Source organism: Diorhabda carinulata, chromosome X (assembly GCF_026250575.1).
Source record: "Diorhabda carinulata isolate Delta chromosome X, icDioCari1.1, whole genome shotgun sequence".
Classification (NCBI taxonomy): Eukaryota; Metazoa; Arthropoda; class Insecta; order Coleoptera; family Chrysomelidae; genus Diorhabda; species Diorhabda carinulata.
The window spans coordinates 67,334,238-67,361,506 of NC_079472.1; the positions used below are offsets into that span (position 1 = coordinate 67,334,238).

The window sequence follows — 27,269 nt, forward strand, 5'->3', positions numbered from 1 at the left end:
TGAAGTTTTCATTGTATTTCAAAGATTTGTTGTTAATTTTTATTAATAATATATAAAGCATATGTATTTTTAAAAATAAATGTAATTAATTAATGATGATAATAGTTAATATATCTTCCAGTTGATTAAAATCTTATTGTCTTCATTTCTAATGAATTTCATAATAAGAAAAAGTAATAAATGGTCAGCATTATCTCTTTCTACAGTAAGTATATATGAGGATTGAAACAATTGAAGTAAAATAATAAATAATAATTGTTATAGTTACAATATTTTGTCAAAATTTGAGTTAACCAAAGAGTAGGAGGTGCAGTTGGAGCATTTATTGATGCTACAATTGGTCTAGCTGATAATGTAGGTTTATGAATTTTTGGTTAACTATAGAATATAGCAGAAATACCATTATAGTTTGTTAATTTCTCTATAGATTCTTTATCAATTAGTTATCTTTATGAATCTAAATATTGCTATCCCTTTGTAGTGTATTACTCTTAGTATAATATATACATACCTTCTAGATTTTGAAAAAACAAATTCACATAAACAATTTAAATAAAAAATTCAATGACTTCAGTAACCAACTAATCTTACCTAATTTATGAAAATTCAACTTAATTCATAACAAACTTAATATAACCTATAAAAATTTAATATCATTCATAATATAATTTATAAAATTTCAATGCCATTCATCAAACCTATACAAATTCAATGTCAAAATTTGACACATTTCAATTTCAAAAAACAATTTAATAACAACAAGAATTAACAAACTCCATACTTATTTCAAGTATCATTTTGAATGTTGTATTTAAGTCTCACAAATTTAATTATTTATACAAAATTTCAATACACTATAATTTTCAATTAATATATTTAAAAAGAGTATACTTTAGTGTTTTATTGCCTCATTACCACAAGTATAAAATTTATATACTTCTTTATTCCAGTGCCATTTAATTTATTTCAGCATTTGAAATATGATTATAGCTAAATATTGTAACGAAATATGCATTTCTAAAATGTCTTAAAAAATGAAATGTTCACTTGCCTAGTAAAGTTTCAGTTTCTTTCTTTTTCTCTCTTTCTTTGAGTTTATCATTTTTCAAAACCTGCAATACTTCATCAGCTGCACCGCATAAAATATCTCTGGGTTGATCACCAAGAGCTTCTTGTAAGAAACTCAATAGAACTTCGTATGTTTGTCGTGTTTCTTGTGTTTTGGGTCTATATATTATTCCTACCATTTCATCTACACCTTCTGAAAGAAGTGTGGCACCTTTCATTCTAGCAAAATCATACTGTGCTTCATCTCGTTTTTGGCGCCTATTCAGGGATATTCAGTTTAAAATTATCAATTGTTCACTCTTAATGAATACACTTACTTAGCTTTACGTTCTTCAGCTTTTCCTGGTCGGGTTCTTTGTGCTCTATCTCCCATTTTTGTTCCTATAAGTTTTCCAACAAGGGACATAACTTCTCCAGTGGCTTCATCTCTGCTACGACGTTCGATGAGTCTAACATCGGCTTGAAGCACGAGGTTTGAATTCTAGAACAATGTCATTTGTTAAAATTTGTCTATAAGTGTATTAAAAGAGCTCAAGACGTTCCACATCTTAAATTATATTCCAACGTTAAATAACGTTTATCAATACCTATATTAATTGTAATCGGTACAATAAATTTACTTACGGCTTTGTATTCATACTGAAGCTGTCTGGCCGCAGCATCTGCCATGACTGATTTTTATATTACCATAAAATTATCAAATTAAAACAATGTAATAATCATAAATTTTGAATTGTGTTCACATTTACAATACACATTATTTATCTTTCCTGACTAAAAGAAATGCTCTTAGACAGTTGCGATGTCAAACGTCATTTATGTTCATAGATAAACATATAATTATTCGATTGAGGTATGGTATTCACTTCCTATCAGCTTGTATAGGTGTTTCAGCGAATGTTCTTAAACCAAAACGAAGTTTCTATCTTGAATAGAACCTGAGATATTGAGGATAAAACGTGTGTATGTGAAAAACTCCCATAAGTAATGTACGGGGGGAAATCGCATTTGAGTATAAACCTTGAGAATGGTGAAAATTAGATGAAATCCGATGGTCGATGGCTGATCTGTGCATCAATACCTTTCATTGAAGAAAAATTAAGCAAATCGGTTGAGTAGAACGCCTAAACGGACTCGGATCAATTTTTTTAATATATAAGATATGTGTTTAGTTTAACGCATCAGTATATGCTGTTACGCCGTAAATAGTGTTCACAGTATTAAGAGATTAGTAATAAAATGGCGTCATTTACACCAACGAAAAGATGTTCCAATAATTCTTCACTATCAGTGAATGAAAAATTTATTATTTTAAATGTACACGATTGCATAAAATACGATTACCCGATATTTACTGTACAAGAAACTGTCGACCGATGTTCCCGAATTACTGGTTAGGTTAGGTTAGAATTACTGGAGTTGGATAAAGTTAAAGAAAGATAGCAGGCCAAGTGGAACCTCCCAAGAAAAGTCTAGGCAGACCAGTAAAAGTCCTTGATGAAGATATCAAATTTATAATTCGAAGAAAAGTTCACTTATACTGGAGGTTACCACGAGGACATGGATTTGGATGTTTTTGAAGACTATTTTGGTGAAATGATGAAAAAGAACTATTAGCTATAGCAAATTTACAAAAACATCGTTTTATGAAATACGTCGTGGAAAATATATATATCATTGCGAACTAAATTCTATAGAACTTATATGGTCGCAAGTGAAAGGATTTGTAGCAAGACACAACACGACATTCAAAATGAAAGACGTTAAGCTACTGTTTGATCAAGCCATTAAGGAGGTGACACTAGAGAACTGGCGAAAAGCAGTCCAGCATGTCATTAAAGAAGAGGAGAAAATGTGGGATTTTGACTACTTGATCGATCGGACCGTCGACCCGTTAATTATAACGTCAAGAGGAGACGACAGTTCCTCAGATGACGAAAAATATTATGATTTTTTATAATTTAATTTCTGTATAATGTTTAATAAAAAATAAGTGTACCTAATACTATGTACATAATGCCTAATTTGTGGTTTGAATATTCGTTGGGTGACTCTGTGGGCCCTTTGAATATACAATCAAATTTTATTACTCTATACCTTTCTGAAATAAACTATAAGTAGGTAGATTTATAATTCTTTACAGTCACATTAATATAAGACAAAAATTATGTAATTCGAGACGACTCGTCGTAAAAAAGGGACACATTGTATAACTTAATAATTCTATTTCTTACACCTCACTTTTTATAAACACAATCAACAATATAACAAAACTAAGACTAAATTCAGGCAGAGTATGATTTTGATTTGGTTAATTTATATAAAAAATATTGATGACTCGACATGAATTATTCTGTTTGGTTGATATTTCTTCCAATTAGCAAAGATGACATCCGATATAAATTTTTTTATTCTAATGTTAAGAGGTCCTGATATAGTTTAGTCTAACTTAAAGAGATTTGTATCTCGCGCAATATAAATTTAAACTAAAATTTTGGATAGATAAGCTAAATGCTAACGGAAAGCATTCGAATAATTGTTTGATTTAATACCGGCGTATTAAAATCAAACACGTTCTTCATCGCAAAAAAAGGAAACACAAAAATAAAAAAACACATTATGGACATTGCAAAATTTCAAGTAACTGAAAAAGTTGTTATATGAATTTCTAATGTAAGGGAAAGTTTGTTAGAGATTAGTAGTCGCCTTGCAGCCTTGAGTAGTCGCTTTCAGCGCCTTAAGTAGCAGTGATGCGACACACTGTACCTACATAAAAAATCGTTTTTTAATTAATCGGTTTTTTAGCGTGAAAAATCGATTGATAAATTATCGATTTTTATTCAGAAAATAATCGATTTTGTTATATTAAACGTTTTTTACTAATATGACAATTAATTTCAAAATATATAAATATTATTTTAATCATTTATTAATTAGAAATAAACTACAGGAATAGAATTTTGGATAATTACTTCTTAAACCATATTAAATAATACAGAAAAATTCTTAGCCTACTATAGAACCAAACAAAATTTCAATGTCAAAATATTTTATTACTCAACATATTCTCCTCTTAATTGGATACATTTATTACAGCGAATCTGCAACGTCTCTAGACCTTTCAAAAAAAATGTTTCTTCTTGCTCTGCAAACCAGACCTCCATAGCTTTTATTACCTCCTCGTTGGATGAACTTTTTTTCAGTTAAGGAAAGAGATAATAATCGATTTGAGCCAAATCTGGTGAATAAGAGGGGTGTTCTAATAATTCAAACCCTAAATCACGAAGTTTTTGCATGGCAACATGAGATTTGTGTGTAGGAGCGTTGTCCTCCTTTGGATAGCTTTCCGCGTCTTTTCTCTTTTTATTTTTTCCCGTAGAGTGGTCAGTTACGTCAAATAGTAATCTCCAGTTATTGTTCTACACTTAACCAAAAATCAAGCATGATTACTCCATGGTAATTCCAAAAAATTGAAGCAAGAACTTTTCCAGCAGATTTTTGGACACGAAATATCTTAGGTCTTGGAGAACCAGAGTGTCGCCATTCCATCGGTTGTTGCTTTGTTTCTGGATCGTATAAATGTATCCAAGTCTCATCCATAGTAGCAATTCGTTTTCAAATCGAGCACAGATCGAACGCGATGCTTCTACCCTTGCACGCTTTTGGTCAACATTCAAACATTTGGGGATCCATTTTGTAGCAATTTGTCTCATGTCCAAATTGACGTGAACTATACGATGAACGCGTTCTTATGAAATATTCAGTGCTTCAGATATCCGTTTCAGCCCAATTTGACGGTGTGATAAAATCATGTCATGATTTTCGGGGACTGACACAGAAACTGGACTTCCCGATAGGTCATCATCTTCAATGGAAAATTTACTTTAATCTTTTGATCGCAACAAATTTTCACAATTTCGGCGGACATCTTTTTTCTTTTAATGTATTGCTCAACTCTGTTTTACTTTTTTGACGTCAAATTTTACACTTACACTTCTAATAAGTTATTGTTCGTTGCTATGGTATGGTATGGTTAAGCATGGAACTGGTCTAGGCTAACTAGATATCAATACATTCTTGTATCTAAGGTTAGTCTAACTAATCCGATTATTTTTGCTGGTACGCCTAATTCGCTTAGTGCTGCGTGCATGTTGTTCCTATTTATTCTGTCATATGCCTGCTTAAAACCTATAAACAAGGAAAAAAGTGGTATCAATTGAATTCATAGCAGGTGCGGTTTGTACTTCTTTTAGGGAGAAAATCTGATCCGCTGTTGACCTGTAAAGCCTACTTGATATTCCCCTAGTATTTTCTCGGCATATTCTTCTAGTCTGTTTATTATTTTCGTCGGCATTTTATAACAGGTATCTAACAATGCAAATCCCCTATAGTTTTTGTAAAACAGTTTATCCCCTTTTTTGTAATCGGACAGTGCTTTTCTCCATTCTTGGGGCATGCTCTTTTCTTTCCAAATTATTTGGATTAACTCTCTCTGCAACTTTTCTCCTCCGTATTTTAACATTTCAACTGTAATTTCACTTTCCCCTGGTTACTTGTACTTTTTTTTGTTTTGCTTTACTTTTTCTTGACCTCTTCTTGACTCTAGATCATTTTGTTCTATTTCCCTCGCATGTTCTGCTTCATTTCCGTTTAATAGTTTCTGAACGTGTTCTTTCCATTTCTGCATTACTTCTTGTGGTTCATGCACCATTGTCCCTTCTTCTGTTTTAAGGTAGCTAGTTATTGTTTGGTACCCTCTTGGCATTTTTTTCGTTTCTTGAATTGAATAGGACCTGACTCTTATCTCGGTCTAGGCTTGATATCGCAGACTAATCAGTTTATTTGTTTTTTAAATTTATCTATTTATTTTTATTGTTTTATTGCTTTTCATTTGTTTTTAATTTCAGGGTCTCTTATTCTTAGAATTGCCATCTGAGTTTCTTTATGATTTATTTTTCACTGCAACTGCCGTTAATTGAATTAAATGACAGGTGATAAATTAAATCACGACTTATTCGCTCGATGCGGCGTTGCCACTGTTTTTTATTCTGTTGGCCAATAATCTGGAGCTGCAGGAAGCAACCCATAGTAGCATTGAGCTTGACTGAAGCTGAATTCATAGCAGCATAATAAAAAACGCGCAGTTTAATAGAGGGTCTAAACACATCGACGTTAGATATCATTTTATACGTGAGAAAATTAGAGATGAATTAATTTTTGATAAATAATGTCAAATTTGTAACACATATGTTCTAAAAAGCTGCGTGTATTCTGCTTAACACTTCAGCAGGCGCGTGTTGCACAAAGTACACCGTCCCTTTCGACGTTGATTATTCTTTTTGTAATAGCTGTAATTTATTTTTCAATGACTATTTCAATATTGTATCTCATAACAAGGTATCAAATTTTAATAAATGTACTTATAAATAAAGGGAAAATAAATAAAAACTAGTTTTCGTTATAAAGTTACATTTATTTTTAAACGAATATTTCGTTTAGTCAAATCATCTAAACGTACAATATAAGACCTGAAATAGAAAATAAAAATTCTATATAGCTAATATAGATATGAAAATTAAATAAAACTTTGTATTTGTCTATTTCTGATTGGCAACGATTTTTCTAAAAATTGGTTACTATTTGGAAGAAAGTTTATAACTGAAAGCATCAGAAGGGCCAGCCAATTATACCTGTTTTAGAAAGGATGAAGCTAAAAATAGAACCCCCTTAGAACGTTATCCCTTAAACCAGCGGTTCTTAATCTTTTTAAGCCGCGACCCAAATTTGAGAAATATGTTCATGTCGCGACCCAAAATAAAGTCAAAATTTTTTCATTGCTTTATTTTAGATCCTATTTTTAAAAAATCTTCAATCCTACGATGATGATTTTTTCTAACTTACAAATTTTTTATTTATTTTTTTTAATAATAAAGATAAACAAAAGTACTTTTCGATCCAAGGAAAATTTAATTAATAATCAAGTGTTTTTAATCATTTTTATTGACCAAATTAAAATCTATTTATAACTTTTTGAAAATAATTGACATTTAATTATTCCTAAAAAAAAAAAAGAAATATCAATACAGATGTTAAGTCTTTTAAATTTTAAATGCAAGTCATACAGTTTTAATGACAACCTTGTGCCTGAATACATTTTGAAAGATCTTCAAACCTCGGTTGAATGCTTGTCAAAGAGCACCTTATATCTATTTCAGGATTTAACTTGTTCCTGTAATTGTTTTTGATTACACAGAGCCGAAAAACCAGCCTCACACATATATGTTGTTGAAAAGGGCAATAATACTTTTAGGGTTTCTTTAACAATTATTGGCTTTTCGGTTTTTAATTTTAACCAGAAAGCACATAAAGATTCAGTGTTTTTGTAGAAATTGTATCAAAGTGCTTGGTCACTTTGTATTTCTATTAATTGTTCTTGAAATTGATTAATATTAACAAATTCCTCATGCGAATCAGTTACATCAAAATTAAATGGCATTCGAAACCAATTATATTTGAAAACAACGTCTGCAGGGAAATATCGTTCAAAGTCTGCTATTAGTTTTTCTAAATGATTAATAATAGTTTTCTGTATTTCAAAATCTGTGATATCAATATTATTGATTTCAACAAGTAAATTAAGAGTCGGCAATGAAGCAAGTTTCTTTACTTCAACCTTATTACTCCATGATTTGAGTTTATTTTTAAAACATGTAATTTTTTCAGTTAATTCAATAATAGTATGATCACGTACTTACATAGACGTATTTAGATTATTTATTTCAAATTAAATAACTGACAAATAAGCAACTGGAGTAATCCACTTCAACTCGGAGAATTTAGATTCTAATGGGTGTTTCTTTCCTCTCAAAAAAAATTCGACTTCTGTCCGCAATGATAATACTCTTTGAACAACTTTGCCCCGGGCCAGCCATCTTACTTCAGAATAATATAATAAATGTTCGTATTCTGCACCAAATTTGAAACACAGTTTGCGGAAAATTCTACAGTTAAGAGCTCTTGATTTGATAAAATTGACTACTGCAACAATTTCATCCAAAACGATACATCTGATGATAATTTTTTTGAAGCATGATTTTGTCTATGTAACAAACAATGAATCGATATAATTTGTGGATTCATTTGTTTTGCTCTTGTCGAAAATCCCTTTTGAGATGCTGTCATGGCAGCTGCACCGTCGGTGCAATTACTGAAACACTGATTCCAATTTAATCCTTCTTCTTTAAAAAACGAATCGACCATAAGAAAAATATCTTCACCTCTAGTTGCTGTTGATATTGGTTTGCACAATTAAATGTCTTCCTGTATATCTGTTAAGCCTGGATACCGCACGTAAACCATGAGTTGAGCATCTCTACTTACATCTGTCGTTTCATCCAGTTGAATACTAAATAAACCAGCAATTTTTATAGCAGAAATAAGTTGATTCTTAATATCAAATGACATATCATTAATTCTTAAACCAATTGTATCATTTGATAATGGTATCTTTTGTAATTTCTTTGATTTCCGCACATGATACGTGCCATGTCAATGGCAGCAGGTTTTTATAAGTTTTTCAGCATTATGGGGTTTTTTTCTTGCAATATACCAAGCCACATAAAAAGAAGCAAGTGTAGCTTATTTGGCAGAATTTATAAAACCATTACTACTTGGTGTCCATCCAAACGCTGTCTTTTTAAATGGGCTTATTTTCTTTCGAAAAAAGTACGATCTTTTCCCTCAAAGGAAAAATTTTTATGTTTTGCATGAAAATGTCTTCTAAGTTTGTTTGGTTTCATCGATTCATTACTTAATATTTCACTGCACAACACGCATTGCGGCTTGTTCACTCCTCGATCATAAATGCAAGGAAAACCTAATTTTAAAAATGCTTCCTTGTATTCACTTTTTGTCATTATGAGGGTGATTACAATTTTACAATACGCACTGGAGCTTGATCACTCCACTATTAATAATAAGACAAAATTTGTTTCTAAAATGCTTGTATTCACGTTTCACTGTTATACACGTTTCAGTGTTATTCACAAGTTCACAACACAATATGCAGAAACGAGTTTTTGACAGAGAGCTTACTGAGTCTGCGCGCACGCAAAGCAATGGCGTGCGTATTACCAACACCTCCTAGAAGAGAAAGCCTCAGGACAGGAATTGGACGTCACTTCCGGAAGGCCATTCGCAAAGAGCGGTAAAACCGAAACATTGTATTAGGGAATAACTCTTCTAGGAGGTGTTGGTATTACTTATTATTAGGTGTATTACTAACTTTTTTGGTTCGACTCAGCGCGACCCAAGAAATATGCTTCGCGACCCATAGGTTAAAAGCCGCTGCCTTAAACCATTCAAAAAGACAAAGTCGGTGTACGAAGTGAAGGGTTAAAATTAAGCAAATATAAAAATACAACCATAAAATAAAATAACATAAAAATTGAGACTTCATAGTACACTCAATGCTGTCTGGGTTAAAATTTGATCCAATTTCTCTAGAACGTCTTTTTTTCTGAAGAAATCCAATTTCTTCACAGTTTTTCCATTTTTTGATTTAGTCCTAGCTACTTTTTTTCCAATGACACACCCTGTAATTACCCTAATCATTTATTTATGACAATGTGTCATAGTTTCTATATCTCACTTCAAAATGGATAGGTGGCTATAATTGGAAGTAGATATAAAATTTGTTTTTGATAATTTTTTTGTTGATTAGATAAGATTATTCAAGGAAAATCATCGATCTGATCAGTTAAATAACACTTGAGAGTTGATAGTGCTTCCACAGACACACATATATGAGAATTATTTATTAAAATGCATTTCATAGTTAGATACGTGTTTCCATCAATATTATTGTTTTCTTTTACTGGAGTGGTGTTAACACAAAAAATATATCAAAGTAAGTATATTTTTACTGTCTTCTTATATAATAAAACTTTTTAACATTGCGTTGCAATGTACATATAGGTTACGATAATAAACTTTCATAATGAAACAACATAAAAATACAATTTTGGTTTGTTAAATTGAGGAAAATGTCTAATAGTAATACTAATAAGTATAATACTAAACGAAACAGTAAATCAGTGTCACGGAAAAATAAATTTAAGGTTAGCCTATTGTTTGCAACTGCACCTAAGATTATAACTGCACGGCACTTGGCTGGCTGTGGGCGCGTTTACTTCTGCGCATCCCATTGATACAAGCAGTGCTGTCACAATTTAAAAGCTGAATGTAAAAATTGAGCTAGAAAATGTACTAGATTGTACCAACTTCAAACAAATTTAATAAAATTATAGAAAGATGTATAAATATAAGTTTAAATTAAATTTTTTCTCCAAAAATGTTATAGACTGTGTCAATTATTATTTTAAGGATGAAAAATTTATATAAAGTTTACCGATAAAATTAGCAATGCAGTACAAAAATCTCACGGAACGGTTATCGAAAGCGTTTATAGATCTAAACTGCGCAATCTCCGGCTATGCACGGTTCATGTAACATAACATGCTGTTGACCAAGTAACGAAAAGACCGTCCCGCAACTATATAAGCACAACGTACATGATTTTGGCAAACGGCCGGTATCTACGCTTTCTGATTGGTTGCGGGCTTGCGGCCAGGTAGCAGTACGTTCTGCCATTGTAAAGTCAGAGTAATGTACGTTTTGCAAGTGAGTTTAAAATGCATGTGTACGCTAGATAACAGTACATATTGTACGTTATGCCAGTAAATTAAAAGCACGTCAGTATATATTTAGTATTTTAGTATTTTTCAGTATATTATATAATTTGCATGATGCAATACAAAAACTACGAAAAGTAAGCACATTAACACACACTAAAAGGCATATAAAGTAGGACCTAAAAGACTAAGTATAATTTATTAGTTGCTAGTGTCCACTGCCATGCGATTTTGCATTTGCTATGTTATTTTCCACATTTACGTATAAATTCCGCTTTCTCTTTAATATTCTTGTTTTTTTTTTTTCGAAACGGCTGGTCTTCCACTTGTAATACCAGGTCTTCTTCTGGCAATGGTTGTTGGTTGTACACGAATTGCTGTACGACAACGCCTTAAAGGGATACTGGATCCTGCCGTGCATAAAAAACTGTCCCACGCATTTTTGGTGGTGACCTTCTGGAGTCGAGCTAAACTTTTTTGTATAGAAGCTTCACTAGTGCCGAACCTTGTGTGGCAATCCTGCATAACTTTTAACAATGCTTCAAATGATGATGACTCAGTGTTATTGTATGGCATTTGACTTAGGGGTATAGAGCAATTTTCATTATGTAGTTCTACGTGAGTTTGTTGTTCACACGATTAATTTTTTGACACCGAAGTTGACGCCTGCGAGCTAACAAGAGGACTGTGAAATTCTCGCCCTTTAGCCTTTGCACCCAGTGCCAAGCATGCGATTTGGTAACGAATTTCGGAATCATTTGCTTCTAGGTCGTAATAATATAAATAAACTTCTGCTTGATGTTTACATGTTTTACCCAGCCTACCAACAAAACAAGTGCAGCAACCAATTTCAATATTCACATCGTATAGCATTTGATAATTTTTTTCACTTGGAACTTTGTATGTGATCTCATCTATTTTTTGTATGCTATCCTTTTTTGGTTGATGGTTTCCTTCACTGTACCGTCTTTAAGCAAAATTTCTTCTCTCTCTCTCTCTCTCTCTCGAATGTAATATTGTTCCATAGTCGTACAAGTAAAGTCCACTAGGGCAACTACGTTGTGAGCTTTACATCGAGAAAGTACTGTGTCTTTATATAGGCGTACATATACTTCCGGAAAGTAATTCGTTTGATGACCGTGAGTACAGCCATCACGATAAGCTAAACACCAGTCTTCGCGTCGGGTCCAATAGTTATTATTAACATATTCTACCGTTTTCGGTTATCGTTTTCTGGAGATGAAGCTGTTAATATATATCTAAATGAATAATACAACTGTTGCCTATTTTCTTTTGGTTTGTTATGTTTTTCTTTTCAATCAGCCATCTCCAAACTGATTGCGCGATGTGAAAAGAACAAAGTAATAAACGTGATTCTAGCATTCTTTTGCATTCCTTTGCCAAAACGCGATCCTAAATTAACACTTCGCCATTTGTCGTACCAATACCGTACTGTACGATATTTTGGGTTTATGGAACCATTGGCCAGATCTTCTTCATCCGCTTCTAATTCAAATTTGTTTAAATGGTAATTAATAGATTCGGTTATACCCGTGTCATTATCAAAGTACGTTTCAAACAATTGTCTGGTTTCTGATGAAGCTGGCAATGCGGACAAAGCATCTGCAGTGTCTATGTTGTGGGTATGTTCATTATTTATAGTAGTACTAGTAGTAGTGGTACTACCTGATAAAAAGGAAGAATTTTACAATAAAATCAATGCCAAACTATAAAAGTGACTTGAATATTCGTCGGGTCACTCTGTGGTCCCTATGCATACCGTCCAATTTATAGTGATTCAATTGCCTTTTAATGAATACTTTCTCGCATAAGATATACATAGATATTAATTTATAAAATGAGGTATCTACGCCTATGATAGATCAAAAAAATTGTCGTCATCTATACCTCTGCGTAGTTTAAAATGGGCTTTGGCTAAAGCAATACTGGCAATTCCATATTGATCAGCTGGCCATATTCGACCCATGTACCTTATTTAAATTATCAAACAAAACACACAGAGCAAAATTATTATCAGTTATAATAAATGCTTTCATCAGTATTTTATAATACAAATGATCATACGCGGCTTTGTTGCAGGTGACAAAGAGTTCAATCCAATTGAATAGATAAAAAATTCCATTTTTAAATAATCCACTCTTACATACATTATATTCCAAATTTGAATCTGTGACAGATACAGAACTTATTAGAGTTCAAATAAAGGAAAACGTAATGAAAATAAATTTTAATTTTACAAGAAAATAAAAAAAAATAAAAATAAAATTTTTAACAAGCCTGATTATTTAGCTAAAATATTTATTGACAGAATCCTGCAAATTCCTTAATTACTTAATGTTGCATATAGAAATCTCTCAATCTTCCTATTAGTATAAAGTATATCCTTAAGATGTTTGAAGCCTCTGTTAGCTAAGATACAAGTTAGTTGTTGCAATCCATGTAAGTAGTAAGGTGCAATTTTCTACTATGGTAACATCATTTGTTCTACTTACCAATCCTTGAGAACATATTTAGTTTGATTTAAGTTCTTTAGAGTACTAGGGAAACGGACAGATGTTGTCCTGTGCGCACATCTTAAATTCAAAAATTCCAACACACTATTTATTTCAACAAAATAATAACAAAATATTTTCCTGAATTCGATCCGCACCAATAGTCAGGACAAACTAGAATCGTAATAAAATAATTTGGTAATTATCTAAAAATCATCCCCCACCCCATATCGACTTGGGGTTGTGAGGGGTAATAAAGAAAAGTGTACTGAACACAAAAAAAATTATTCCAGCCGTCGATCATCCCTTGTTAACAAAATAGGAGGGTTAAAGAATAAAAATTTGACATTTTGGACCATTTTTTTAGAGAGATGCAACTAGAAATTTTGACTTATTTACATGATACAAATTAAAATCAAGCTGTCTACTCTTTGATTTAATTAAAAGCATCCACTTTTCTGTCAAAAGCGTACGTTTTGCGAGTCTACAATATTTTCTCATTTTCGTCGCTTTTTGCGCTGGTACAAATTATTTAATAATATTTTTCTGATAGTACAAATAAAAATAAAAATAATCATGTGCATTTTTCTACAAAATCATTCATTATTCTGCCAAAGTCTTTCCGATCACTATTACCCTGGATTATATAGAATGTCTATCAACTGATCCTAACCTAGAACAATATTTTGATTAGTTTCCGAAGTTTTCATTTAGTTTTTAGTGGAAATTTTTAAATTATAAACATGATCTACAAAGTTTTTGATTTTTATTACTTTTTTACGTTAATTATTCCATATTTATTCAGTTGTATAATAGATTCTAGATGTTTAATAATTCTTATTGTGCAGTTATCAATAATTTATCCTTCCACGCGTATTTAACGCTAAAGTTTAATAAGCTATTTTTATGTTGAAATGACGAAAAGTATAAAACCTGAAAGCCTCACTAACCTACACAGACCAGGTCTGTGCTAACCTACTAACCTATCAATTACACTACTCATGAGAACTAATCATAGACAACTATGTAAAGGTATAAGGGGAATTAATAATAAGATCGAAAAAACATAAACAAATGAAACAACCCATTAGCTGATAGCATTTACTCATTGGTTTACCAGGAGAAAAAAGATCTTATCGTATGACTACGAACCAATAGAGGTTTCCAAAAAGTCCTCTCTACTGATATACTAGGCTAGAAAGGATCTTATCACCATATATGGCTAAGAATCGATCATTGCGTTCATTAGTTTTAGAATGACTGATAACTTGATCCGGATTATTTTGCGAACATTCAGATCATGATCTAGTTGACTAATCGGGTTTGGGGGGCACGTATCATGTGTCTTATCTTTATTCCAGATAAGTGTAATAGTGTTATTTATCTATTTTTGTTTAACAGTTGAAATAGAGATATTACCGAAGTTTTATTTAAAATGAAAATTTTTATATTTTCCGTCTTATTTGTTAGTGTTTCTTCCTATATTCATGAAGGTAAATAATATTATTGTTTTTTTAGTTTCATTAAAAATATAATTTGTTTTCGAAGAGGATAGACTGATATCATGCAAACAATGTATGATACTTATCTAGGAATTGAAAAGAAAATCAAATAACAATGACAAAGAATTACACAAATTTTATCTGTGAACTCTAACCATGTATCCAACAACATTGCCTTATTTTGTGGTTCATGTAATCTATAATAAACCATTCAGTTAAGGAACATAATGTCTTTATTGGATTTCGGGAGTGCTACATACTGATATCTTTCTGTTTGTTATTACAAGAAACTTTTTTGTTAAAAAATATTTCATGTGGATTCACATAAATCAAATAACAATAACATAAACATATTATGTTCAATTTGAATTTATTTTAATGTCTTCATTTTAGAAACATTTTTCCTATCCCTTGTATCCATTCTTGAAAGTTATTAATACATCTATGTAATAAAAAATTTAAAAGGAATAACTTATGTTTTCTGGTAAAGTGAATTATTGGTCCAAGTGTATAGAATCTTTTGCAGGTGTTGAATTATCTGAGGATACTTCTTTCTGCTGTTTTATTAGCTGATTTCTCTTTTACATTAGGGTGATATAAGAGTCACTATTTATGTACTACCCAGGAAGGTGAAATATTTCATTCGATTTTTAAATTTGACATTTTTGGGATGTTTTAACTTGTATGAATTATTGGTGTGTAAGTAACAACAGTAAGTTGAACTTTTCATCCTTAACAAAGAATTGATTAAAATATGAAGTGTGATTTATCTAAAGCTACATTATATGTATAACATTGTCACTGGTAATGCATGCATCAATTTGAGTTTAAGGACTAGGTAATATGTAGTTAGGTGCTCAGTCTGAAGAAAAACTAATAATATTACTCCAATCAGACACATGGAAGGGCCAGAGATATTGTTTTCTTTTTATGTGAGCTTTAATGTTATATCACGAATAGTGGAATTTTTCATATCTTATTCTCTAGAATTATTGAGCTATTATATTGATAATTTTTGTTTCAGATAAGTTATGTACTGATAATTTCATAAGAGATGCTTGTACTGAAATCCAAAGAAATAGAATTTATGAATGCTTAGAAGTTTATTCCAAGTAAGTATATTTTTGAATACCTATGTAAACTATTTATGATATGATTTTCACTTAACATATTTTCCATATTGTTCACAATTTTTATATGGATATCTCAAAAGGATTTTTTTGCATTGCAATGATCACAAAAACAAACATAGGAGAATATTGAGATGGAGTGGACAGAGATTGAGAAAACAATGAAGGATGTGAATCTGCCAGAACTAGGAGATTTGAGAAGGATTGAGGGAGCGAATATACAATTTGATCAGAAACATATTGAAACAGGAATAGATGCCAAACCAATGGGATAAGGAAATTATTTACTCAGTACATAAGTAGGGGGTGTGACAGCATGCGTGAATTATAGGGGTATCACTTTGTTGGATGTCATAAACAAAGTCCTAGCTAGAATAATAAGAAATAGATTAGGCTATTACTTGGCTGAACAAGTGGATGAGTACCAGGGAGGTTTCAAACAGAGGAAGTCAACTAGTGATCAAACTTTAATTCTGAAGGCAATCCAGAATTATAGCTATGTCCAAGGGTTAAACCTGAAGCCTCTCTTTGGGGATTTTAAAGCAAGAGTGTGACTCAATTAGAAAAAAATATTTGTTCTAGGCACTAGCAACACTCCGAATACCGAAGAAAATACTAAATTTGGTAGAAATGACACTGAATAACACCGATAATGAAGTAGATGTCAAAGGAAAATTAAAAAAAAAGTTTCAAAGAGGAGACCCAGTATCAACAGTGATCTTCAACCATTTGCTAGAAATGAATTCAAGAGGATTTACCCTGATGCTAATGTGGCGCTACCCTTATTTAACAATTTCAACAGATACTTTTTCGTACACACAGATTGTTCTTCTTAGCTCTACTGTACAATGGATAGATTATTCAGATGATGAAATTATTTCTCTTTCTCTCTAGCAGCTATCAAGTACTTTAATGTAGAACTTTTAGAGAACCTATGAGAATATCCTAGTGACTGGGATTTACTATAAAAAAAATTGTGACAACCAAAGTAGAAGTCAGTGATTAGTATACATTAACATTGAGAGTGAGAAGTTTTATAACATTTATTTTGGTAAAGAAATGTCTTCTTAAGTTTCCTCACTATCTCAGGCGTGACTGATCAAATTGTAAGCACTTAAGTTGAAGGATTTACTTTTGTTTACAATACTTTTGACATATTCACAAAAATAATTCTAATGGCGTCAGATCAGGAGATCGTGCTGACCATTCTACCAATTTGCTTCAGATACTGTTGGATATTGATTTGGTGATAAGGCTAAAACCATATTATAATCTCAGGTACTTGTGGGATTGCTGCTGATTGCTGATTTTTTCAAAGTCGGCATGACATTATTTTGAAGTAGTTTTAAATATCTATCTCAAGTCGCCATCTGTTCCTCCCCAAACATCAACTTTTTCAGGATATTGTTCATTAGAACAATAGAGGAAATTTTGATGGTTAACATGACTGTGAAGTGAAAATGTGCTCTCCTTGGAAAACAAATCTTCTAAATGGATCGCATTATTATCTAGCATTGCAAACATTTGTTTACAAAAATCCATTCTTCTATCGAAGTCGTCTTCCATGAGCTTCTGAGCTGGTATCACTTTTATGGGGATGCATTTTATTTTCCTGATATTCGAAAATTTGATGTGTGGCTGATGTTGAACAGAATTATGTGGATTTTCTTGTAACTCAAGCATAATATTCAATTTCAAGCTCACAAAACTGCTTTTCTATTTTGCTAATTGTTCATTGAAATTAGCGAGTAACTTCCATTTGTGTCTGTGTGTTTTCTCATCTTCATAACCAATCATTTGTAGAATTAACCATTTTGCTTATATTAAGTTAGGTTAACGAAATTTAATTGACAATAGCACTGACACTGATCACTACTATATCCAAGCAGACAAGTTGCTGAGGCTATGAGTTTTAAAAGAAAATGAACAAGACTTTTTTTGTATTTTCTTGAATCCATATCAGTAAAAAGAAACGCTGGAATGGTTTTTGCTCAATTTCTTAATATCAAAGCTAAATGGGAAATAAGTATTTCTTTTTTTAATGTTAATTTTTGTAGTAATACTTGAAAACACTCAATATTTCCTAAACAGTTGAAAATGGGCATTGTATTGTACATGAATTATGTCTAAAATTTTCTAAGGATTCCAAAAAATAAATAATATACTGGCAGTTGCATTGGCATTGGCAACTTTTATATGACACACACTGTATAATTTTTTTTTGTAAAAAATGCAAATGTTTTTCCAACACGCTCAGATTTATTTATTAACGAATTTATACCATCTACTTACAATCTATTTCAAAATCCACCCTGAGCCGTGGGTTGCTTTTTTTAGCAACTCCAAAGCGAAAAAAACATTTTTAATTTAGATGGGAGCATGTAATTAATTTAAATCATATTTGTATCATATAAATAAACGTCACCAATTTTTATAAAAATTTATCATTCATTAATCAGTTTCTACCCTTAATAACCACCCCTTATGACAGATATTAAAAAATAATAATACATCTTAATAAACAGTTATTTAACTAATTAAACAGTATAGATTTGTATAAAAATTTGGATTTGAGCTCTGGCTACCCTCTACTTTAAATATAAGCTTTTGCCGGAGGTTGAATTTTATTTATTAGGGGCGAAAAACGACAATTTCATTCGCAAATAAGTCGAAAAGTATTGACTCTCAGAAAAACTTTATAGAACAAAAGTTGCTTAGAACTGGTCAATTTATCGATTTCCGCACTTATTTTTAATGAAAAATGTTTCACCCTCGAGAAAGAGTGGCATTCATTCCGAGGAGAAAAGCAACCCTCTGCACAGGGTAGATTTTGAAATAGAGGTTATGTAGAACCTAATTCTAAATTTTTATAAAAATCGGTGCTTTATGAGATAAGTAAACGGGAAAATGGTCATTGATTGAACTACCATGTTAGTTGTGTTATTTCCATAATTTCAATTCCGACATAATAAACTTTTTCTTTTTCAGAGTTGAATGTTTATTAAATATTGACCAGGGTAAACATCAGTTTGCTATTATTGATCCAGAACAGGCACTTCTAGCAAATACTCTGGTATCTGATAATGTTGTAGTCCTTGCTGAAGTTGTTTCGAGTAAGTATACTTATAATTCACACATGTTCGGAGAATCAATCAACGAGTTAACAAATATATGATTTTTATTTATAAATGATCAATTCTCGGAATTTTTTCTTTAGGAACAGAATTTCAGAGGGATTTTGAGAAAATTTTACACCTTTCACACTTATTTGTTGTAATAATTGACCCGAATAACTACTATGAATCCGTCTATCTATGGTAACAAAGTATTGATCTCATAGTTTTTAGCACCGTGGTGTAATCTGTATCAACCTGCTAGTTTTATGACAATCAGAATTTACTTTACCCATAATTAAGTTGGTGTAGAAGAGAAAAAAAAAAAGAAATATGTTTATTATGGCCTACATATTTTGAATTCATATTCCTTGTTATGTCATTACTTTTGCTTGGTTCTATATCACAAAATAAAGTTTGTTCATCGGTTAATAAACTACTGCTTCAGTTGCATAAGGATCTGATCAATCTGATTGTGTGAATATAGACACGAAGTACAGATATAAGGAGTCTTAATGTAATGTTAAACGAATGGCATCAATATAAGGGACAGATTTTGTTCTAAGAAACTAAATAGTTGAAATATTTTTAAAAATTACATATTTCATAGTTACTTTTGTCATCGTATCCAGTTCCGCTACAAAAAAGTGTTTTCTAAAGAATCTAACAATTGCCAAACACAATCAATTGATGAGATATTTCAATTCATATTTAAAACGATGTTGGTTTTAACTTTGATTATGTGTAATAAAAGAAAAATTTTTTGTTACTATTTAAATAATTATTTCCATTTAAAGTTCTTTCCGTCACTTTCAAATCTTTATCAATTTTAATATGACAAACTAATTCCAGCTTTGAACTTATATGGGATAACGAAATGAAATTATGTTTTATGACTGTCCTAAAATAATCCTTAATTGAGGTCATCTTTTGTGCAACTTGTAGTCTTTGCTTAAAAACCTTTTCTTGCATATTGCAAATAATTATAATATCATTGGCAGATATGTCGATTTCTTCTGCCCATGTTATGCAGGCATTGAAACAAATCAAAGAATGATCTGGTTTAACTCTTACTAGTGTAGTAGTTAGTGGCTCCAATGTTTCTAAAAAGCTTTCTTCTTCTTGTACTGCTTCAGATACATTTTCTTCATCTGTCATCATTTGCTCTGCTTCTTCGATTCCTTCAAACCAAGAATTTAAATTTTCTTCACTCCTCTCAAATCCTTCTTCTGATAGATTTTGTAACCGATCGGCAATAGGCAGATTATCGTAAGGATCCCATTTATCTGTTTATTCTGTTCCTGATAAATTATTCATTGTAGGCCATAACTTTTTCAATGAAGATTGGATTAAGTTAGACAAGACAGATTTCCAAGCATGAGCAAGAGGGAATAAAATATCCTTCAAATTCAATCCTTTAAAGCTCTGCGTTAAATCACTATCTCGAGATATAATATGAATCAGCAATTTATTTTTATACAAAGACTTCACTTTTTGAATAACATTTTGATCCATCGGCTGAAGTAAAGGTGTGCAGTTTGGTGATAGGTAGATGGTTTGGATATTCCCATCAATTGATTTAAGTTCATTTGGGTGGCCCGGAGCATTGTCAAGTACGAGTAAAGCTTTTACGGATCTTTTCATGAACTTCTTGATTTCTGGGACAAAGTCTTTATGAAACCATTCGCTGAATACTTCTCTCGTTACCCAACTTCTAATTTGATTCTTGTAGCAGACTGGCAGACAAATGTTTTTGAAAGCTCTGAGATTTTTTGCTTCACCAATCACTAACAAATCAAATTTGTACCGTCCCAGTAGCATTTAACCACGGACTGAATGTGATTCTATCTTTTGTCACTTTACGACCTGGTGCACTTTGGGCAACAATCTCCAGAACAGACCACTCTCGTCTGAGTTATATATTTGGTCAGAAAGAAGACCCAGTTCATCTACTTTGTTTTTAAAATGCTGGTTAAATGGCTTATCCAGCTAACCATCGCTGGCATGAAAATCATCTTTGTGGGTAATTTTTTTTATAAAATTCGATTGCTTTGGCTTTCAGAATTGCTCCAGATATAGGAGTGTATTTAGAACGCCGCTGTATGAACCATATGTAGAGAGCGTTTTCTATCTTTGGTCCATCGCCAACTTTTGGAGATTTACGCTTTCCTGGCTCCGATTCCATTGTCTTGACATGGTCTACTATTTTTTGCCTTTTTTTCTTAAGTTTGTATATAGTAACACGCCCAACACCATATTCTTTAAAATCTCCATTTTTTTCCAAGTTCCAAGTAGGACTACAATTAATTGCATGTGTCTAAATAACGACGATTAATGTCGCCCAATTTATAATGATCCGATTGTCTTTTAATGAATACTTTATCGCATAAGATATAAATATTTTTAAAAGTATTTATAAAAATAATAAATTTATAAATTAAGGTATCTACGCCTATGGTAGATCAAACAAAATATTGTGGGCAAGGGTTTTTATAATCTGCAATCGATATTGGAAGAACTATACTATATATTATACTCTTTTACGAGTTTGCAGTGAATCTCAACAGTTTTCTCTCTTGGAAGTGTTGTTATTTGTTACACAGCAGTGTTGATTAAAATCAATCTAGGTTTTTTATATACATTTTATTTACATCTTCATATATATACATCATCTATCACTTATATCTTATAAAACCAACCATGTGCTAAAAACCCGGTAAAACCATATATTAACTTAACCTTACTTTTCTCAATAATAATCAACTACAATAACAAAAACTATGTACATCTCTATAAGAAAGCATTAACTTAAAATAACTCCTAAAGATTTCTATTATAACAGGAAGTTATTAATTTTGCAAATTACCTCATATTTGTCAATATCAAGTCGTAAAGAAATTTTTGGTTTTCGCGTATCTATCAAATTTTGATGAAGGTGAAAATCTAACTATATATTGACATGAAACACGTTATTCATTGAATTATGTTATATATTTTTATACCGGAAATGGAAAAGGATTATTTAGAGAATAATTTTTTTCTCATAACTTACAATTATAGTTTTTATAAAATATATGCTATTAACTTTTTGATGCTGTACTAAATTGCAACTTGAAAATATCATTCTAATATTGTTATGTTCGAATTAAAAGTATTGATATAATATGAAGAGGCTTAAGATCAAACTTATTAATAAACTCGGAAAGTGTGAAATAATTTTTGCATTTTTTAGAAAAATCTCCTTATCAAACAGTTGTGGTGGTTCGAAAATTTTATAATAACAGTTTTGAAAACTTGAGAGGAAAACGTCTATGTCATCCTGGTTTTAAACACGACGAACTTGTAACAAAATTTGTTTTAAACGAATTGGAAAATCGAATAATTGATGGAAATACTACATTTTGTAATGATTCTACTTCTATTTTGGAAAAAGAATTGGGTGTGCTGAGTAATTTTTTTGGTAAAAGTTGTCGTCCTGGTCCATGGACAGATGGTGATGATGAGTTGGATGCACGACTCAGTAAGTTTATGTTCATTATTTATGTGCGCGAATAGACGAATAACCTGTCTATTGAAGTTTATTAAACAAAAAAGCAACTGAAGTGTTCTTAGTTTTATGTCATTGTGTGTGTCCACCACATTTGAAAGCAGCAAATTTTGTAATTAGGAGGATATTTATTCAGGTACTCATAACGGATAACAAAAACTTTAAAAAATTTAATTAATTGTCAATTTACAAAAAAAGGCCCGATAATATCGTGCCCATGTTTGACGAAATCGTGCCAACATTAATAGCACACAAATAGGTAAGTAACGAAAGTAATAATAAGAAAATGAATGCCATTCTAAGTAATTTTCTTGAGTGAAGATAGGGAGACCCGAATCTTTTTGCTAAAAATTAAATCATTATAAAAAATATCCCGCAATTATTATTAACAAAAAATCAAATACTTTATGATGTAAATATTTTTTTAGTTTAAGTAAATCTTCGAATTATATTTGGACTAGTCAGTTTAAAAAATACATAATATCAATTAACCTTCCATTAGTCGCGCGTGTATCTACGAGATACATGGCTAACTTTTTGCTAAATATTTATTTATGTAATAGTTCTAGAAAATGGAGATTTGCAGTAGTTCTCGGCAGATGTATCTCGAAGCCTTTCCTAGAACTACAATCGGCTGATTTCACTTTTACAACCCCTGGCCACCCTAAATTTATATCTGCTAGATAACAGCGCGACCAAAAGCGGAAGTTTATATTCAGATTTAGTTGGGATAAGTTCTCGTTCATTTCGACGTTTTGTAAATATTCAAACGTAAATGTTATTGTTTTTAAGTGTTTATTTGGATATACAAAAAATGAAACGTTAGTTTCATATGTCCCGAAAAGAGGAAAAACCGTATCCCTTATTTTCGAAGTGGAAGAAGATGCTTAAAATAAGCCAGAAATAATATCATTTTATAACAACACAAAATTCGGCGTTGATATGGTCGACAAGCTTTGCGCTACTTATAATGTTGCTAGATCAACTAAGAGGTGGCCTATGGTCATTTTTTACCATTTACTGGACGTAGCTGGAATCAACTCGCGGGTGATATTTCTTGGAAACAAAAATACGTTTGTCACAAGAAGAGAATATTTGAAAAAATTAGGACTAGCCTCACTGAAAGTGAGGGCCCAAATAAAAATTCTTCCACGACAAACCAAAGATTTGCTCAAAAATTACAAAACCTTGGAAGCACAACAAGAAGTTCAAGAGGCAACACCTGGACCAAGTAAAAGAAGCGAACCATGCTATGTAGGAAATAAGAAAACGTCAGTGTCTGCATATTGTTGTAAAAAATGTGGAAATCATTTATGTATAAAACTTCATACAAATATGATTTGTAATAAATGTTATGATAAAGAAATTGAAGAGGGTGATTATTCCGATTAATTTTATAAGTTTGTAAAATATTTTGAATAAATAATGTAACTCTAAACCTAGTTCTGTCGATAACCTAATTAAAATTTTACACATTTTACATTTAAAATAATTATTTCTTTTTTACTTGCAAAAATGTTAAATTAAAAGTGGAGAAAAGAAGTATCCATATAAAATTTGCTGTATCAATATATTAAAAATAATAATAAACAAAAAAAAAATTATTTGATATATGTATCTGCTAGATACAACGCGACCAAATACGTTAGAAATACCCGCGCGCCTAATGGAAGGTTAAATATCAGACAAGTCATGTTAATTACAAAAAATTTTTGGCAGAATCTTTTCTCCATTACGACCAAACTCTTGGCATACGGCGCAAATATCCTCACTACTCTCGCTAGTGTTCAAATTTTTTCTTCTGACAGACTTTTCTTTAGTTGGTTTCTTTTCTTCAAATTTCTTCCCTGCAGCGTTATTTTATTTTGCTATCCTCATTTTTCGCTTTCGTTATTTTTCCTCTAACTCAGAGGTTCTCAAACTTTTTCATCCTTTGGCACCCTTTCAGTATAAATATGACTTGGCGGCGCACCTAGAATAATTTATAATTCTTCCAAATCTACCCGATGCAGGTTTTTTTACATAGTACATAATAACGTAAAGTTGAATTTATTCCATACATATAATATGAATTGAATAATATATTTTTTCCACAACTGTATTGAAAAGTGACGTATATCTCATAGCTAATTTAATTGTAAAACTAACGTTATTTGGTTCTATTGACATCGATTGTGTGTCTGGAATAGACACGATGTTGTGCAAGCGTAGAGGAAATATCGAAGTTAATCACAGATAAAAAGTGTTCCTTTGCCCTGAGGGAAATACTTCGATTTGTCTGGTCAATGTAGGAAAGACGGCAATCTAGCTATCTAAGAAAGGGATTTCATACACTCCATGGTGTTCATTGGCGAATCTGATTAGGTGGGAGAATTTCTGATTAGGTTTGCAGATACCGAGGGGTTTTAAGATTCTGCAAACTCCGTCTTCTATATATTTAAAATGCCTTCAATTGATTCTCAAAATCAGTAGAGGCTGGTGGAGAACATGGAGATAAAAATTTGTGGATGCTCCTACAGATTTGTGATTTGTTGTAACCATTCTAAATAATGTTTATTCCAAAAAATTGATTTCTGATGACCGACTGGTTTCGTCAGTCAACGAGATGGATAGTGATACAAGTGTATCAGTGTCGTCTTTTTGGGTAATGGAGAAGAGAGCAAAGGTGGCAAATTGTTTTTCTCCCTCACACAACAACAACACGAAAAAACAGGAATTGAGTAATTGGCAATTACACCAACCTGGAGTTGTCATTACATAGGCTCCTTTCTTCACAGTAGCTTTCATTATTTTCTATCCTGTATCTTATTGCTCGATTCTCCCCTGCCATTGTTTATTGGTATCGATAAATAGAATTCACTCCAATCCCAGGGAACAAACTGCTAAATTTTGTATTCAAATTTATTCTTATAAAACCTTCATTCCAGATATGTTTTCAAGTTTTTCTAAATTTTCTTGAAATTCAAAAAATAATTTTTCCCAAAACGATATCCCCTGCTCCTCCGTTCTCAATCACTTCCCAAATGTTTTTGGTTTATTCAACAACCACCGTTTTCAAGTATTATTTTTCAGAAACCACTAGAAGTTTTTTAATTTATGGCCCCTCTCAATAGTTCATTTATTACACCTTTAATATTTTGATGCTTAGAAGCTTCACTCTAAATCTGAATTAAAATACAAATCAGTAAGAAGTACGTCAGAAGAAATATGTTTTTTTATATAAAGCAAAAGCGACATTATATAATTATTTTTTTTTTTTTTGTAGAAGAAAAATATTCTAACTTATGTGAACTCTGTGGCACTCAGAAATGCGAAACTGAGTATAGAACACCTTTCAACGATACCTTAAAGTGTCTTGTTCAAAATGGAGGAGATGTAGCCATCTCCAGCCTTTCTGATGCCTTAATATTTTTTAATAGCTCGGACAATGCAGAAAACTTCCAGTATTTATGTCCTAATGGTTCTGCTAGTAGTTCGTCAGCTCCTTGTACATGGACAAACCAATTGAATAGGCTTATAATAACAGAAAAGTAAGTTGATATATACTACCTTCAATTAAATAATAAACAAACTAAAAAACGTGTGTGCTTCGATTATTAACTTGAGACTTAATACTTATCACGTCACTAAAAATATATTTTCCTATGACCACTTATGGAAATGATAGATCGCTCACTCATTTTCCTAAGTAAGTAGCTTATTTCACACATGCACTAAAAAATAACAAAACATACATGTATTGAAATGCTTCTTTTTCTTTTGTTATATACGGTCTCGAACGATAGAGGGAATACGCGACTACAATATGAATCTGGCTGGGTGCTGAAAGGCAAAAGGCCAAATTTAAGAAGACTGAAGAAGTAAACAATATGATTTTTTTGAGGTTATATTAGTGTTCCGACTAAGTGAAACAAATAGTGTATCGTTCTCTCTCTCTCTCTCTCTCTCCTCCGAGCAATTCAGTTATTATTTTCCCACTACTGATATTTTGGAGAATTTTCAAGCATGCGCAATATAGATAAAGTGTCTCGAACGATAGAGAAAATGAATATTGTCGGCACCGTAACGTAGGGACTTTTTTTTCCCATACCAACTGTCTATTTAGTAGTATGACTGACATATATGGTTTACAACATGTATGGTATTTATTAATTAATGGTAATTAAGTGTTATTACTATTACTGGGAAATATATAAAGTAGTCGAATGAAAATTTATTCTCCTTAGTGAAGGAAAACATTAAGACTGTTTGGATTTTCCTAACAGGTAAGTTGAAAGCTTAAAAAAATCTTTCATAATCATTCTTTTCAAATAAAAATATTTTGTAGGATTTTTAAATTTTTAGCACATATGTGATATTGTTTAATTAATTGGCTTTCGTATTAAAAAATACGTTTTTTACGTGGTCGTAGGAAAAACAGTGTACACACAATTCGTTGGAAAGTGTATTACGTTACGATTCATCACTCGCCGTTACGCGTCTCGTACATCTTTTTTCTATTTTTTCTTAGACCTCTTTATATATTTTGAAAAGGCTAAAATAAGTCGAAACGTCAAATTTTCAAAAGTTTTCAAAATATTTGAAAAAAACTAACTCTAAATCAGGAGAGATGTATATATATGAATTCTAACGGAAGTCTTTGCCAGCTGAAGTGTGAGGGTTTTCTTATTGGGAACGTGGCAATTAAACACCTAATTAATTCTC

General features: G+C 31.5%; 2 protein-coding genes across 4 annotated transcripts in view; one reads left to right on the forward strand and one right to left on the reverse strand.

Annotated features, from left to right (window-relative positions):
- The window catches only part of LOC130902271 (U5 small nuclear ribonucleoprotein 200 kDa helicase), a 28,328-nt gene extending 26,442 nt beyond the window's left edge, over positions 1 to 1,886 (reverse strand). The window contains exons 1-3 of the mRNA XM_057814256.1: positions 1,693 to 1,886; positions 1,386 to 1,549; positions 1,052 to 1,326 (exon numbers count right to left, since the gene is read on the reverse strand). Of these exons, the coding sequence (XP_057670239.1) occupies positions 1,052 to 1,326; positions 1,386 to 1,549; positions 1,693 to 1,737 (484 nt within the window). The 5' untranslated portion in view covers positions 1,738 to 1,886. The remainder of the gene's footprint in view (positions 1 to 1,051; positions 1,327 to 1,385; positions 1,550 to 1,692) is intronic.
- A 7,934-nt stretch (positions 1,887 to 9,820) lies between these two features.
- The window catches only part of LOC130902273 (transferrin-like), a 46,157-nt gene continuing 28,708 nt past the window's right edge, over positions 9,821 to 27,269 (forward strand). Inside the window, exons 1-5 of one of the 3 annotated variants that reach the window (XM_057814260.1) lie at positions 9,821 to 9,976; positions 15,800 to 15,887; positions 18,894 to 19,018; positions 22,251 to 22,538; positions 25,831 to 26,095. In XM_057814260.1, the coding sequence (XP_057670243.1) occupies positions 9,892 to 9,976; positions 15,800 to 15,887; positions 18,894 to 19,018; positions 22,251 to 22,538; positions 25,831 to 26,095 (851 nt within the window). In that variant the 5' untranslated portion in view covers positions 9,821 to 9,891. Of the gene's footprint in view, positions 9,977 to 14,539; positions 14,767 to 15,799; positions 15,888 to 18,893; positions 19,019 to 22,250; positions 22,539 to 25,830; positions 26,096 to 27,269 lie in introns of those variants that run through there. The other 2 variants (XM_057814261.1, XM_057814262.1) reach the window with 2 other exon arrangements.